We start from the raw sequence: 13290 nt of genomic DNA on the forward strand, positions 1-13290 counted from the left end.
TCGTGTTATCTGTCTTCAAACAAACCCGTGCGCTGTTTCATTAACCCGCGGAACACAAAGCATGTCGCAATTCTCTGGGGTTTTGTATTGCTCCACAATAGCCTTCATTTTGTCCTCCAAGGGCTTTTTTGTAAACGAGTCGTTAACACGTGTAGCCAAATCTTCGTTCATCTTTGGGCCAAGGTTAGTTGACTCGTCAAAAATTGAGGCCTCCATTTCGTCAGAATCACTGTGGCTATCGTTGGCACTCGAACCAGAGGAGCCTGATTTAGAGTTGTTTGTTGGGTCGTAACTGACTCCAACGAGCGCTGGGGTACTTTGCCCGGACTTTCCACGCTTAGACGGCGGTAATGGTAGGTCTCCTTTAGCCGAGCGTTTAGTGCCTGAACCTGTTTGGATTTCCGAAACTTCTGCACTAGTATTCTTGGTCTTGAAGGAAAGGAAAAACTCACTCATCTCAGCGATGGAAGCTGAAAGCTTGTCAATTTGAAACTCATGATAGAGAGACTTGATTTGAACTTGAGTGAACTCGGTCGTTGACTCTTCATCATCTCCTCCTAATAGTTCATTCACTTAATCTGCATTTGTTTTTGATTTAGAGGGATCCATTTCTGGCACAGAATAAATGACAGAAAAACAAAACGAGCTTAGAATATCTCAAATCAGTCGGCGAGAAAAAAAAAGCATGAGACTCCTCATGATAGATTGACATGTGGTCACTGTAAAATGACCACAGAGTAGTCCGCTTACCTGAGCTTTGTTGCACGAAAAAGGAAGAGGACGAATCCGGCGAGCAGTGGTATTATAAACTGGTATCTGATTTACATAACAATAAACTTCGAATAGTGGTATGCTGCGCATGCGCGATAAGGGATCGCATAATGACGTCATAATGCGGAGTAGGGATGAGGAGAATTCCCTGTGAGTTATCAAGGTCTGTATCCGGCGTTGGAATTGTCTTGTGCGCTCACAGAAGATGTAAATGTTGTTGACAAGCCTGGAGAAGCTTGCTATGAAAACGCCACCGCTGACTTGGACAAATCATTACATACTATTGTTACCTTAGTTGCAATTGCTCCAGGTGCATAAGGGCAAGATTCTTTAGGGTCAAAGAGGGATTTTCGGGTGTTGACTTCATTTGCAACTTGTGCGTTTATACGACTGCACGACAACTTAAGCATAGTGTGTTCAATCAGAAATAACAAAGTAAAACATAAAGAAGGAAACTGAACAAAAGTAACACGCGTATTTTCTAACATCAACCAAGATGGCGGCGCTTCACCGATTTCATTGTCAACAAAGAAAAGACAATGCCTACTTTGTGTGCGGGATATAATTCTGAATTGGGGCAATAATGCTGCCCGTGACAAAAACGAGAGATCACAATAATTAAAAACGGCGAGAACGATTTGCATTTACATGGGATAAAGTCCGAGGGCATCTGCAGTGACCTGCTATGTGTACCATACGGCTTAAATAATCGCATTCTCGATCTGGATTTTTACACTTTCTTTGCATCTACTTCTACATCTACGTGTTCCAGCACTCGACAAAATCCCTTTTTGACTTATGGCTGTCACGGTTTAAGCTTAGGTCGCCTCATACACCGTAAGCCCTTTTAGACACATCACTTGCAAGCCGGCTACTTCTGCTGGAGAGAACAGAACAGCTACAACACCGGGGACTCCACCCCCTACTCTTTTCGAATGGAGTCGAAATGTCTGACTTTGATTCATTTGTTTTTCATTCCAGCAATGCAACATACTCCATCTTCCGCACTTCATCAGGCCTCCTTTATTTTTGGATAGTTCTATAATTAAAGCCATTGTTTTGCTTGATTAACAATAGAAGACTAACATGTTAAGCCGTTGTACCATGACCAAGTTGGCATCCTCTTTTAACCGTGCCAAGAGCCGAAGCTTCTTGCGTTGCAGGAAATCGTTTGCATCCTGGAGAAAGTAGGAATCTTTCCCCGTGGAAAGTGAATATTCTCAAGTAAGTAGACAAGACATGCAAAGAGCTCCTTGTGAGCATACCACTCCATAAGATTTCTGAACCTTAGCTCAGTTTTCCTACAAGAATGGAGTCTATCACATGAGTGGACGGGATGCTTGAAAAGCTCCAAGTACCGAATCCGAAATCACTATGTCCTTCGAATAGGGAGAACAATTTTAGTAAAGGTATCGATATCTACAATAAGACATGGATTGCTCGGAGAGATATATTCCTGCCAACATTATACATAGGTTATCAATGCATCAGTTTCGTGGTGTGGTAGATGCACAATAGTGACAGGTATGCGTGAATATGCTCGGAGAGATATATTCCTGCCAACATTATACATAGGACATAGGTTATCAATGCATCAGTTTCGTGATGTGGTAGATGCCCAATAGTGACAGGTATGCGTTACACAGGGGCTTTTGGCATGGGTAAGGGACCCGCTTGGCAATAAACGTGAAATGTAAAGAATTCTGTCTTTTTTTTTGCGAAAGTTATTTTGGCTCAGTACTGCAGTTACAAAAGCTTCGTTTAGGTTTATGGTTGGTCATGGAAAATGGAAAATGACGAATGAAGGAAGAACCGCTGACATGGCAAGGCAATATTTAACTTGCTCAATCATGATCCCGCTGATCTCTAAAATTTGCAAGCGATTGTGTCGGTTTATCAGGCAATATGAGAATTTTAGCAGCATTGACTTAAAACCATTCTCTATTCATGCTCTTAAGACGAAGTCGTTGTCAAGAGAAAATACAGGTAGAGAACCTTGCCTTAATTTGTTAGACTTGCGCTATAACCTTGATTTTGGGGATTTGTAGATTTGGGTACCACCAGCAGGGTTTTCTGTCCTGAGCAGGTGCATTTGGTTTGAAGATCGTAATTTTTTCAAGTAAACGAAGGTGATCACGTTCCCCCGTACGGAGCAGCTGTCGAGAACGAGTCCGGAAACAAGAATTTTGTGCATGTGCTTGGGACCAAAATCTTTGTTATTCGACTATAACTACAAATACAACTTCATCTCGTCTGCGCTCAGTACAGCAACGCGAAAACTCTCAAACAGCAAGGTCAAAGCAAGGACGACGACGACCGCGGCGAAAATGACTGAAAGGCGGCTGTGTGCACGCCTTCCACGCGCACGTGCGTTTTACATTTTGGGACATTTCCTTGTCGTTTTTGTCCTGACAACGACGTAAAAGAACCAAATTTGAGGCTATGTGGAGGACGTGAGCGCCCAACGATTAACTTGATTGACCTTCTTCCAACTGATTGGCTTCATGGCTCAGTTGGTAGAGCATTCCAACGGCATCGCAAATGTCATGGGTTCAAATCCCGTTGAAACCACGTGAAATTTTCAGGTGTCTACAAAAAGACAGTTGCTTAAGGACGTTCGCGCTAATTGTTTCTGCGCATCTTTACTGCGCACGCAAATCCACATACCACACCATGCCACGTCATGCATCGAGCGCGCGCGCTAAGTACTCAAATGAACAATGATAGGGCAGATGGCCATTGTTATAGCTTTGATTGGATTTAACGATCTTGGACGTTCGGTGACCCCTACTTTTCTTTTCAGAAACAGATTTCATTTACAATTATCTCCACATTGTCCAAAAATGAACAAAAAATCAATGTGGGAAGTTAAAAAAAATTGAAGATTTCTGTCCACGGGACATAGAATCCTGCCATTTTGCGGCTTCAAGGCGCGTGAAACTATTGTCGTTAAATGCGAACTCGTTCTTTGAGGAACCTCACCAGCTGACTAAATTCGCTTAAAAGGTCCATTTAAACCATATTTGGCAGAGAACATTTCCCTTCAAAGCGCTAATTGCAATATTTTGGGACTTGCAGCTACTGTGGTCTTCTTCGCCAAGGAAGCCCGATTTACTCAAATTTTGGTGTTCTTCTGGGCATGTTATTTCCAAAATGAAGTCGGTGACCCCCCATTTTTTTTACATTTCTGACGTCGCTAGCTCATGATCTTTCAACGGTAAAAATTTCAGAAAAAAATCAATGTTAGAAAAATTTCGCGCGAACGTCCTTAAATTGTCTAGTTAACTGCGAGGATCACTTCAGCCTACCTTTCGTCTGTAAACCGCACTTGAAATATATACAATAGTTGGGACCTTACAGCAACACACACACTATCAATTTTATTCCTGAAATGTTAATACGCATTTCCGGTTGTCGTCGTCTTTGCCTAAGCTAAGCTAAGGGATCACTACTACTTTAGGCGGTCGGGGGGATGGGGGAGTGGGGGAATCAACGAACTTTGAAAACCAACAAGAGCATTATGGAAGCTAGAAACCGGCCTTCGAAGCACCTCTGCCCCATCTCCACGGTAGTTGCTGAAAACCTACTGAGTTTTTAGCTATCTGCACTTGCGTTTTTGAATGCTCTTTTCTATTCCTACAGTTTTTTTAGTTTTACGCTCTTTGTGGTTGTCTTTCCATGTGATTTAATTGTGGGACAAAAATCCTCTGGATCCACTTTCTTTCTCCAAGACATTGGGCCATTTTGCTGCCAGTTTAGGAGTCGCCGTTATTATTTTTTCTGTTTCGTAATCTTGAATACTCAGCAATGAACCCAGTCTTTTGGTTTGTTAAATCCGTCCGAAATTGAATCCACATTCGATTGCCAGTTGAGACAAATTCACGGGAAGCACCCTGTGGCCCTGACCCGCAGACTCGCTCTATTAAAGGCGAGGTACTGTTGCTTCCGTCACGAATTATGACATAATCGTATCCACAGAGCTTTTCATTCTCTAAATCAAACTCCTTGAATCGCAGGCGAATGATATTTCCTGCGCGAGCGGTTAGCAACCACTGGCAGTGGAGATTTGGCTCATAGCTACGGTTGACATAATTTGGATGAGAGAAGAACTGCCTTTTACTGCTTGAAGCATGGAGTTGAGCTCCGCATTCTAAAAAAAGGAACAAGAGAAAGGTGAGACGTTTACTCTTGTGATGCATTTACATAGTTTTCACCCTTCCACGTTAGAATACTCTTAAGGACGGTGCCTACTATTGTTATTTTGCATACGTTCTGCACATCTTGAGATACTCGGATTTCCTATGATTTTCCTTATGAATACAGGGATATTTTTGCGCGGTTCAAAACTATGCGGAGAAAGCAGAATTTAGCAAGTGCTCTTGGTACCCAAAAAGAAAATTGGGGGTAACCATGCATTTTTCAGAGATAATGAAGCTTCAATTTGGAAAAGAACAGCATACATTGCTTTGAATTTTAAAGCTTTTTACAAATATTATTAATTATCTTCGAAAAATGCGTGGTTACCACCAATTTTCTTTTTGGATTCCAATAACACTCGTTAAGATCTGCTTTTCCCGCATATTCAGTAAACCACGCAAAAATACCTTTGAATTAGTAGACACCGTCCTTGAATGATGAAAATACGAAAAAACCTTGCGTTTCAGCAGCTTTTCCGCCCGAAAAACATTTCAAACCTAAATCCAAAAACACAAGGCCTCAATCTTGATCGTTTTGCCAACGTGAACATGGCCTGTCATGTTTCAGAAAATGGAATTTCTGACGTTCAGTCAGAAATTGCTATTCTGACGGCACGATGTAGAGGCTCGAGTATTCTCTTGGGACTCTGGGGACTATTTAAAGGTTTTAGTGGGAAATATTAATCACTCTACGTCAGTCAGTCTTAGGTTCACTTGCTTTAATTTTAAATCATATATTTTATGGTTTACTCTTTTTACCTCTTCCCTGAGGTCTGGTGCCACAGCATTAGATGGGGAATACGTTTCCACAGATTTTTTGGCCACATCTAAAGGGTGGTCTTTTAGTGGTTTTTCGTATCTGGCGTGGCACACCTATTTCGCTTTTCATGCCTATTATGTAAACGTTTATCGTTGTAAAAACTGTATAACAATGTGTATATGTAGTGTGCTCTAGATGACTGACTGACTCAACCTAAATAAACTATTTCACATTGAATGTCTTGGTTTTAGTGTAGGCAGAATTTAATTTATTTTGCTATAAGGCATAACCAAAAAAGCTCTCAATGCAAATTACTTCCGTAAAGCGAACTGCAAAGGTTCGGCTCAGCTGATAACCCTATAAGTACCGCTGGATGTAAGATTCAAACAGTCCACTTTCATAAATGGTGACCACCTATACATTCTAAGTTTGTATTTACGTTGATTAGACCTACTGCCCTCATTTTACGGTAAAGATTAAAGGTAAAAACAACGTTTCGATCGTGCTTCGGTTATTCTCAATTAAGAGTATGAGAATAAAATATTAACATAGTATGAAAGCTATTGGAAAAAAGGGGCGTTAAAACAATAGAAACATGCAGAGACTACTTAAAAACCTTAGCACGAATAGAATCAGACTGTACATTGAGACTTGGTCTCAGTTGATTAATAAAAAAACATTTCATAAGCGAGGCAGTCAAACTTGTTTGTGCATTTCATTAACACCCTAAAGTTCTTGCTAAGTTCCTTTATTGTTTAATTTGTCTCTCTTTAAATATATGTTAATATTTTATTCTCATACTTATTTGATAATGACCGAACCACGATCGAAACGTCGGTTTTTACCGTTAATCTTTACAGTAAAGTGTTTTAAAAAACCCTCACTGTTAAGTGGCCCCATTTTGAAACAAATGTTCTTTTGAAATTTGCGCGAGGCTAGAAAGGCTCACTAGCATTAAAGAAAAAGAAAAATTTTTTTGGCCGCTATTATGAAAGAGGTCTATGGAGGACAATTACTACTTAGCTACAAAGCGTAACAGAGTGAAAGTCGCCACTGTCGAGCACAAATCCAATCGCTGATTACATTAGTGTTTTTCGCCTGAGGTGTAACCCGCATCGTTCAACAACACCTGTTGTAGGTTCACTCAAACAAATTAATGTCTCTCTTAATTTTTAAGTCTTTAACTCCGAATGGTCACTTAAGAGTTTTTACTGTGTCCATAGTTCATATAGATATAGATAGACTGATTATGAAATTTTGTAAACGTCAAAAGCAAGAACAATGACATCTCGCTTCATGTTAACTTGACAGTGACCATACTCAATCTCGACCCCAGAGCTCTTCCCTTGACTGAGGGAGAGAAGAGCTCTGGGGAACCCTGAAACAAGGTGTCTTCTCATTGGTTTTCGTGAAGAACAATCGAAAGCGTCTCTAATTGGTGTATTCACGTTAGCACGAGGAGTGAGCAGGCACCGTAAGGCTCAAATAGCAAATTTTTGGCTATAAGAGCCCTACTGCGCATGTTCTCCTACATAGAGTTTCCCAGAGCCTTGGGTTGATCCGAGTCTGTGGTGACGAGAATGTGACCCTACTCAGTCTTTTGTCGTCGGTTCACGACTGAGTTTTAGTCATTTAATCGAAACTCTTGGTTGGCTGTCTTTGGGAAAACGGTGTGGTTTGTGCATGGTCAGGGCCAAAACAGCTAACAAAAACATAAAACAAAGACACTTGTCGAGTTTCATAACCATCTGCAAATATCATGTATGCTCTGTCTAACGCCAAACGATTTTACTTGTCAATGGGGGGCCCGTCGGGCCTTAAAGAGATGATTATTAACCTCGGAAAATAATGATAATGAAGTCTAATGGAAATACAGAAGCGTCCTACTTCAGAGGCACCTTAGCCCCTTCCATTCTAACAATATTTAGTACTGACTGACCTGCCGTATACTGTGCTTTGAAGCCCTTGAAGTTGGCCCTTTTATTCGATCGGAATTTGACTGCCATTTTATGACCTCTTGATCTCAACAATCGGGGCCGTTGTTTACCACAGTACCGCCCCAGACTGTTCGCGGCTTGTGTGCTTGAACCGGCAAACACCTCAACAAAGTCAGAAGTACAGTTCTCTTCGTCCTCGATATACATGTCCTAAAAGATTGTGAAAGATAACAGTACTTGAGTCTCTAAGAAACGATAGTTTTTTAATATGTAATTTTAGCGCATGGTTTAGCTACGCCGCTATTTTTAGTGAGGCACCTGATTTGTCGGTTGTAACGACGTAATGAGATTTTAAATCTGCTCTGCTTGAGCAGCTTATGAAAAATATGGCCTCCGAAGTGGGTATCTGGTTCGTCGGCAAATCTAAAAACTTTGAAAAGAGTGGGAAAAGTTTTACGCGACGAAGAGGAAAATAGTTCTGGCTATTGCCGGTTTTCACTGTCACACCATCATCAAAACCATTCAAAAAATAAAGTCACGAATCAAAGAGAGAAAAGAAGATGATGAATATTTAAAAAGTTCGCAAAGGTTCAGGTCTGTGCAATGTTTCGTGCGGGAGATATTCGAAGAAATGTTTTACTCAAATTTATAAGACTTTGTATGGAGACACCGTGTTTGTTTCCCTCTGAGGGACACAAATATGGCGGCCGGGAGGAAACAAAAACATATGTCATCGAGTTTTGCTATAAAAAGCATGTAGTAGTCTTACATACAGTACAATACATACAATACATACTTAATTGACCGCTCCCCATAGGGGCTTTTGAGGGCCAATGAAACACAACGAAACGACGGAACAGAATAACAACAACTGTAAAGAATCCCAACTGGCCGGAGGCAAACCAGTTGGCTATTTACAAGTGCAGCTGGGAAGTTGAACCAGGGACTACCAGGAACAAATTCAACGAGTGGTCAGAACGGGTCTTGAACCTGGGATCCCCGGATCTCAAGGCAAGCGCCCTAACCACTGGGCCACACTGTCTCTCACACTGTCTTCTGAGGGCTTCTAAACATATATGTGAGTACTTATTCTCATGCAAGCACTGTTCAGATTGCAAAATCTCAGCAAATAAATCACTTTTTTAACCTACGTGACAGCATTCTGGGCCGCCATTTTAGAATCGTGTCACGCAAAAACTTAGAAATATCACAAGACGAAAAACCCTATCAAACCGAAAATTTGTGAAAAGATAAGTCTTAAGCTGTTCTATTAACTAGCTTAACTGAAATATCAAAAGGATTGAAAATTCATTATTTTTTATTTTGATGACGTCACGTGAAATGCGATAAAAGCCTCTCCCTGATCCTGAGCCTCTAACCGCCCGACACTAGAAATGAGAACTTAAAATAGCTTTGCGGAACTAAAAATAGATTTAAAAAAACTATGATGGGGCATGGGGATCCACCTTTGTACCTCATCCTCCCTAGACAAAATAGTGTGCTCAATCGACATGGCGGATATACAGGCTTGCCAAGAGTGAGGTTTGACTAAGCGAAAGGAACCGCAAAAAACCACAAGCTTTTTACCTGAAAAGTAAGCTCAATATGACTTCCTTGCGTAACGACAATCTTCCATGTACAGTCTCTTCCCGATTGGTACGATCCGGGATAGTTTGGCGAGGTGATCTCACCTGTCAGATCTGTTAGGGTGGCACCGCATCGATTCACTGGAACAAAGACACCAATATTCAACATGAAACAACAGATAAGAGCCCTTACCAGGGAAAAGGAACCACCGATGTGTTCCGGTGTCTAAATCTAAGGTTATTTAACATTTATTCCATGAGCGCGGGTTGGACATGAGACTCATGGCTCATGAATTATCAATTAGTTTTGAAGTAATGTTTAAAAAACGAGCAGCAGTGTTTTATCGGGGTTTAAAAACACGAGGCAAAGCGGGGTCTTTTTAGACCCCGGCGATACAAGCTGCGCGTTTCTCGAACGACTTAAAAAACCAGAAAACCAAGCTATGCCTTATTAGTATTCTTTATATAAAGAATACTAACGAGGAGTGTTTCATCCGGCTTATGCTTATGCACGTGACGTTTTATCGGTGTTTTGATAGGCTGTTTGATAGGCTCATGAATTATGAATGAGTTTTGAAAGGGAAGATATCTGTTTACAAACATTACTTTTGTTTAAAAATAGAAGAACCGTAGCCAGGGTAAAACATATTAAAAAATTATTATAAAAAACGTTCACTGGCTATATACAGTTAAAAACTTTCGAGCTTTCGGCTGTCAGGCTACAGCCTTCAATGGAAATGAATGGAAAAAATAATGACAACTACAATATATACAAAAATAGGTGAGAAAAAGAATATAAAAACGGGAAAAAATATTTGTCAAAAAAACTAATTGTTCTTTTTAAAAGAGTGGAGTATTGATTAGGGAGCGGCCTAGAATTGTTATCTGCATGATCTATCGAAGCGGTGTGCCAAGATTCCAGTGTCTTGCGGGTACGAGAAGAACCCTTGTCAATCCCTTGGGAATTTTTAAAGTCAATAGAGTGATTTGAAGACCAAGCGTGTTTAGCGATGTTGGAGCCTCTTGCGTAAGACTTCACATTCCTCATATGTTCTTTTTTTCTGGTTTCAAAGAATCTGCCAGTCTCGCCAACATAACTCCATGGGCAGCGGCACAAGATATTTTGTAAACCACGTTTGGTTGAAGATCGATCGGAGGGCGGGACTTAGGAGAGGGAAACTCCTGTTGTAAAGTCTTGAATGGCTTGCTGACAATTCGAATATCATGTTTTCTAAAGAGTCTAGTTAGAGGCTGAGAAATGCCATTAATATAGGGGAGGACTGCATAATTGGAGAATTCGGAGGGTGCAACCCATTTAAAAAAACATGCAAACAAGTTCCTCAGGTGTTGGGATGGGATTTGTTCGCTGAGTAGAAGATTTCTGCTTTGGAATGTTGGAGATAACATTTTGGGGGTAATTGTTAGATCGTAGAGCGTCGATGACAGGAATAAGTTCTTTCTCTTTTCCTTGTTTTGTGCTCGGGAGATTAGTTGCGCGATGTAACAAAGTCTCAGCTGTACTGGTCTTGTGTCGTTTGTCATGATGGGCGAAGAAACCTAGATACCTATCAGTGTGGGTTGGTTTACGGTAAACCTCAATAATGAGATCATTATCCTTGCGAGTAACCAAAGCGCCCAGAAAGGCGATCTGGTTATTGTTTTCTTCTTCTATGGTAAAGGAGATGTGTTGATCGATACTGTTGAGTGTGTTATGGAAAGAGTCAACGGCGTTTCTTTTAATGATACAGAAACTATCGTCAACATATCGTTTCCATACTTTAGGCGGAACGGGAGTTGTGTTGATGGCCATCTCCTCGATTGCTTCCATACAAAAATTGGCAACCACGGGACTGACAGGGCTGCCCATGGCACAACCATGGATCTGTTTATAAACACTGTCATTGTAGACGAAGTAGTTATTGGATAGGACAAAGTTCAACAAAGAGATTATATCAGTAGTGTCAAGTTTTGTGCGTAAGTGTAGTGATTCATCACAATCCAGTTTATTTTTTATGTAATCACAGGCTTTCTTGACAGGAATGGCTGTGAAGAGCGATACCATGTCTTTTGATGTGGTATCGCTCTTCACAGCCATTCCTGTCAAGAAAGCCTGTGATTACATAAAAAATAAACTGGATTGTGATGAATCACTACACTTACGCACAAAACTTGACACTACTGATGTAATCTCTTTGTTGAACTTTGTCCTATCCAATAACTACTTCGTCTACAATGACAGTGTTTATAAACAGATCCATGGTTGTGCCATGGGCAGCCCTGTCAGTCCCGTGGTTGCCAATTTTTGATGTGGTATCGCTCTTCACAGCCATTCCTGTCAAGAAAGCCTGTGATTACATAAAAAATAAACTGGATTGTGATGAATCACTACACTTACGCACAAAACTTGACACTACTGATGTAATCTCTTTGTTGAACTTTGTCCTATCCAATAACTACTTCGTCTACAATGACAGTGTTTATAAACAGATCCATGGTTGTGTCATGGGCAGCCCTGTCAGTCCCGTGGTTGCCAATTTATGTATGGAAGCAATCGAGGAGATGGCCATCAACACAACTCCCGTTCCACCTAAAGTATGGAAACGATATGTTGACGATAGTTTCTGTATCATTAAAAGAAACGCCGTTGACTCTTTCCATAACACACTCAACAGTATCGATCAACACATCTCCTTTACCATAGAAGAAGAAAACAATAACCAGATCGCCTTTCTGGACGCTTTGGTTACTCGCAAGGATAATGATCTCATTATTGAGGTTTACCGTAAACCAACCCACACTGATAGGTATCTAGATTTCTTCTCCCATCATGACAAACGACACAAGACCAGTACAGCTGAGACTTTGTTACATCGCGCAACTAATCTCCCGAGCACAAAACAAGGAAAAGAGAAAGAACTTATTCATGTCATCGACGCTCTACGATCTAACAATTACCCCCAAAATGTTATCTCCAACATTCTAAAGCAGAAATCTTCTACTCAGCGAACAAATCCCATCCCAACACCTGAGGAACTTGTTTGCATGTTTTTTAAATGGGTTGCACCCTCCGAATTCTCCAATTATGCAGTCCTCCCCTATATTAATGGCATTTCTCAGCCTCTAACTAGACTCTTTAGAAAACATGATATTCGAGTTGTCAGCAAGCCATTCAAGACTTTACAACAGGAGTTTCCCTCTCCTAAGTCCCGCCCTCCGATCGATCTTCAACCAAACGTGGTTTACAAAATATCTTGTGCCGCTGCCCATGGAGTTATGTTGGCGAGACTGGCAGATTCTTTGAAACCAGAAAAAAAGAACATATGAGGAATGTGAAGTCTTACGCAAGAGGCTCCAACATCGCTAAACACGCTTGGTCTTCAAATCACTCTATTGACTTTAAAAATTCCCAAGGGATTGACAAGGGTTCTTCTCGTACCCGCAAGACACTGGAATCTTGGCACACCGCTTCGATAGATCATGCAGATAACAATTCTAGGCCGCTCCCTAATCAATACTCCATTCTTTTAAAAAAGAACAATTAGTTTTTTTGACAAATATTTTTTCCCGTTTTTATATTCTTTTTCTCACCTATTTTTGTATATATTGTAGTTGTCATTATTTTTTCCATTCATTTCCATTGAAGGCTGTAGCCTGACAGCCGAAAGCTCGAAAGTTTTTAACTGTATATAGCCAGTGAACGTTTTTTATAATAATTTTTTAATATTACTTTTGTTATTCAAATGTGTCAACCACAGAAACAAAAGAGCCTTTGTTTCGACAGCCGATGAGGCTCTGGCTGGCACAATGATGACAATAGGTAACGTCAACGATATCTTCACTATTGATGATACAAATTAGCCAATCAGCGCGCGAGAAATTGCTCACTTAATGTAAAAGAAAAATACCGCTTTGGGACGCATCCATCACTTCTGTTGTATATTCAGTGGTTTGGGAACTAATCTCTAGAACCTTTGCAAAACGAATGTCTTGACGCAAATAACACGTCTTACCCTCTTTGCACCTGTGCTTGTCCTTTTGTA

General features: G+C 40.7%; 1 protein-coding gene across 2 annotated transcripts in view; it reads right to left on the reverse strand.

Annotated features, from left to right (window-relative positions):
* Positions 1-2300: 2300 nt before the first annotated feature.
* LOC138000641 (tolloid-like protein 1) overlaps positions 2301-13290 on the reverse strand; it is a 49193-nt gene continuing 38203 nt past the window's right edge. For both annotated transcript variants that reach the window (XM_068847195.1, XM_068847196.1), the window contains 4 exons: positions 13261-13290; positions 9252-9391; positions 7667-7874; positions 2301-4921 (listed from right to left, as the gene is read on the reverse strand). The exon at positions 13261-13290 is cut by the window's right edge and continues 96 nt beyond it. In XM_068847195.1, coding sequence (XP_068703296.1) covers positions 4527-4921; positions 7667-7874; positions 9252-9391; positions 13261-13290 — 773 coding nt within the window. In that variant the 3' untranslated portion in view covers positions 2301-4526. The remainder of the gene's footprint in view (positions 4922-7666; positions 7875-9251; positions 9392-13260) is intronic.

The sequence above is a fragment of the Montipora foliosa genome, chromosome 4, assembly GCF_036669935.1.
Source record: "Montipora foliosa isolate CH-2021 chromosome 4, ASM3666993v2, whole genome shotgun sequence".
Lineage (NCBI taxonomy): Eukaryota > Metazoa > Cnidaria > Anthozoa > Scleractinia > Acroporidae > Montipora > Montipora foliosa.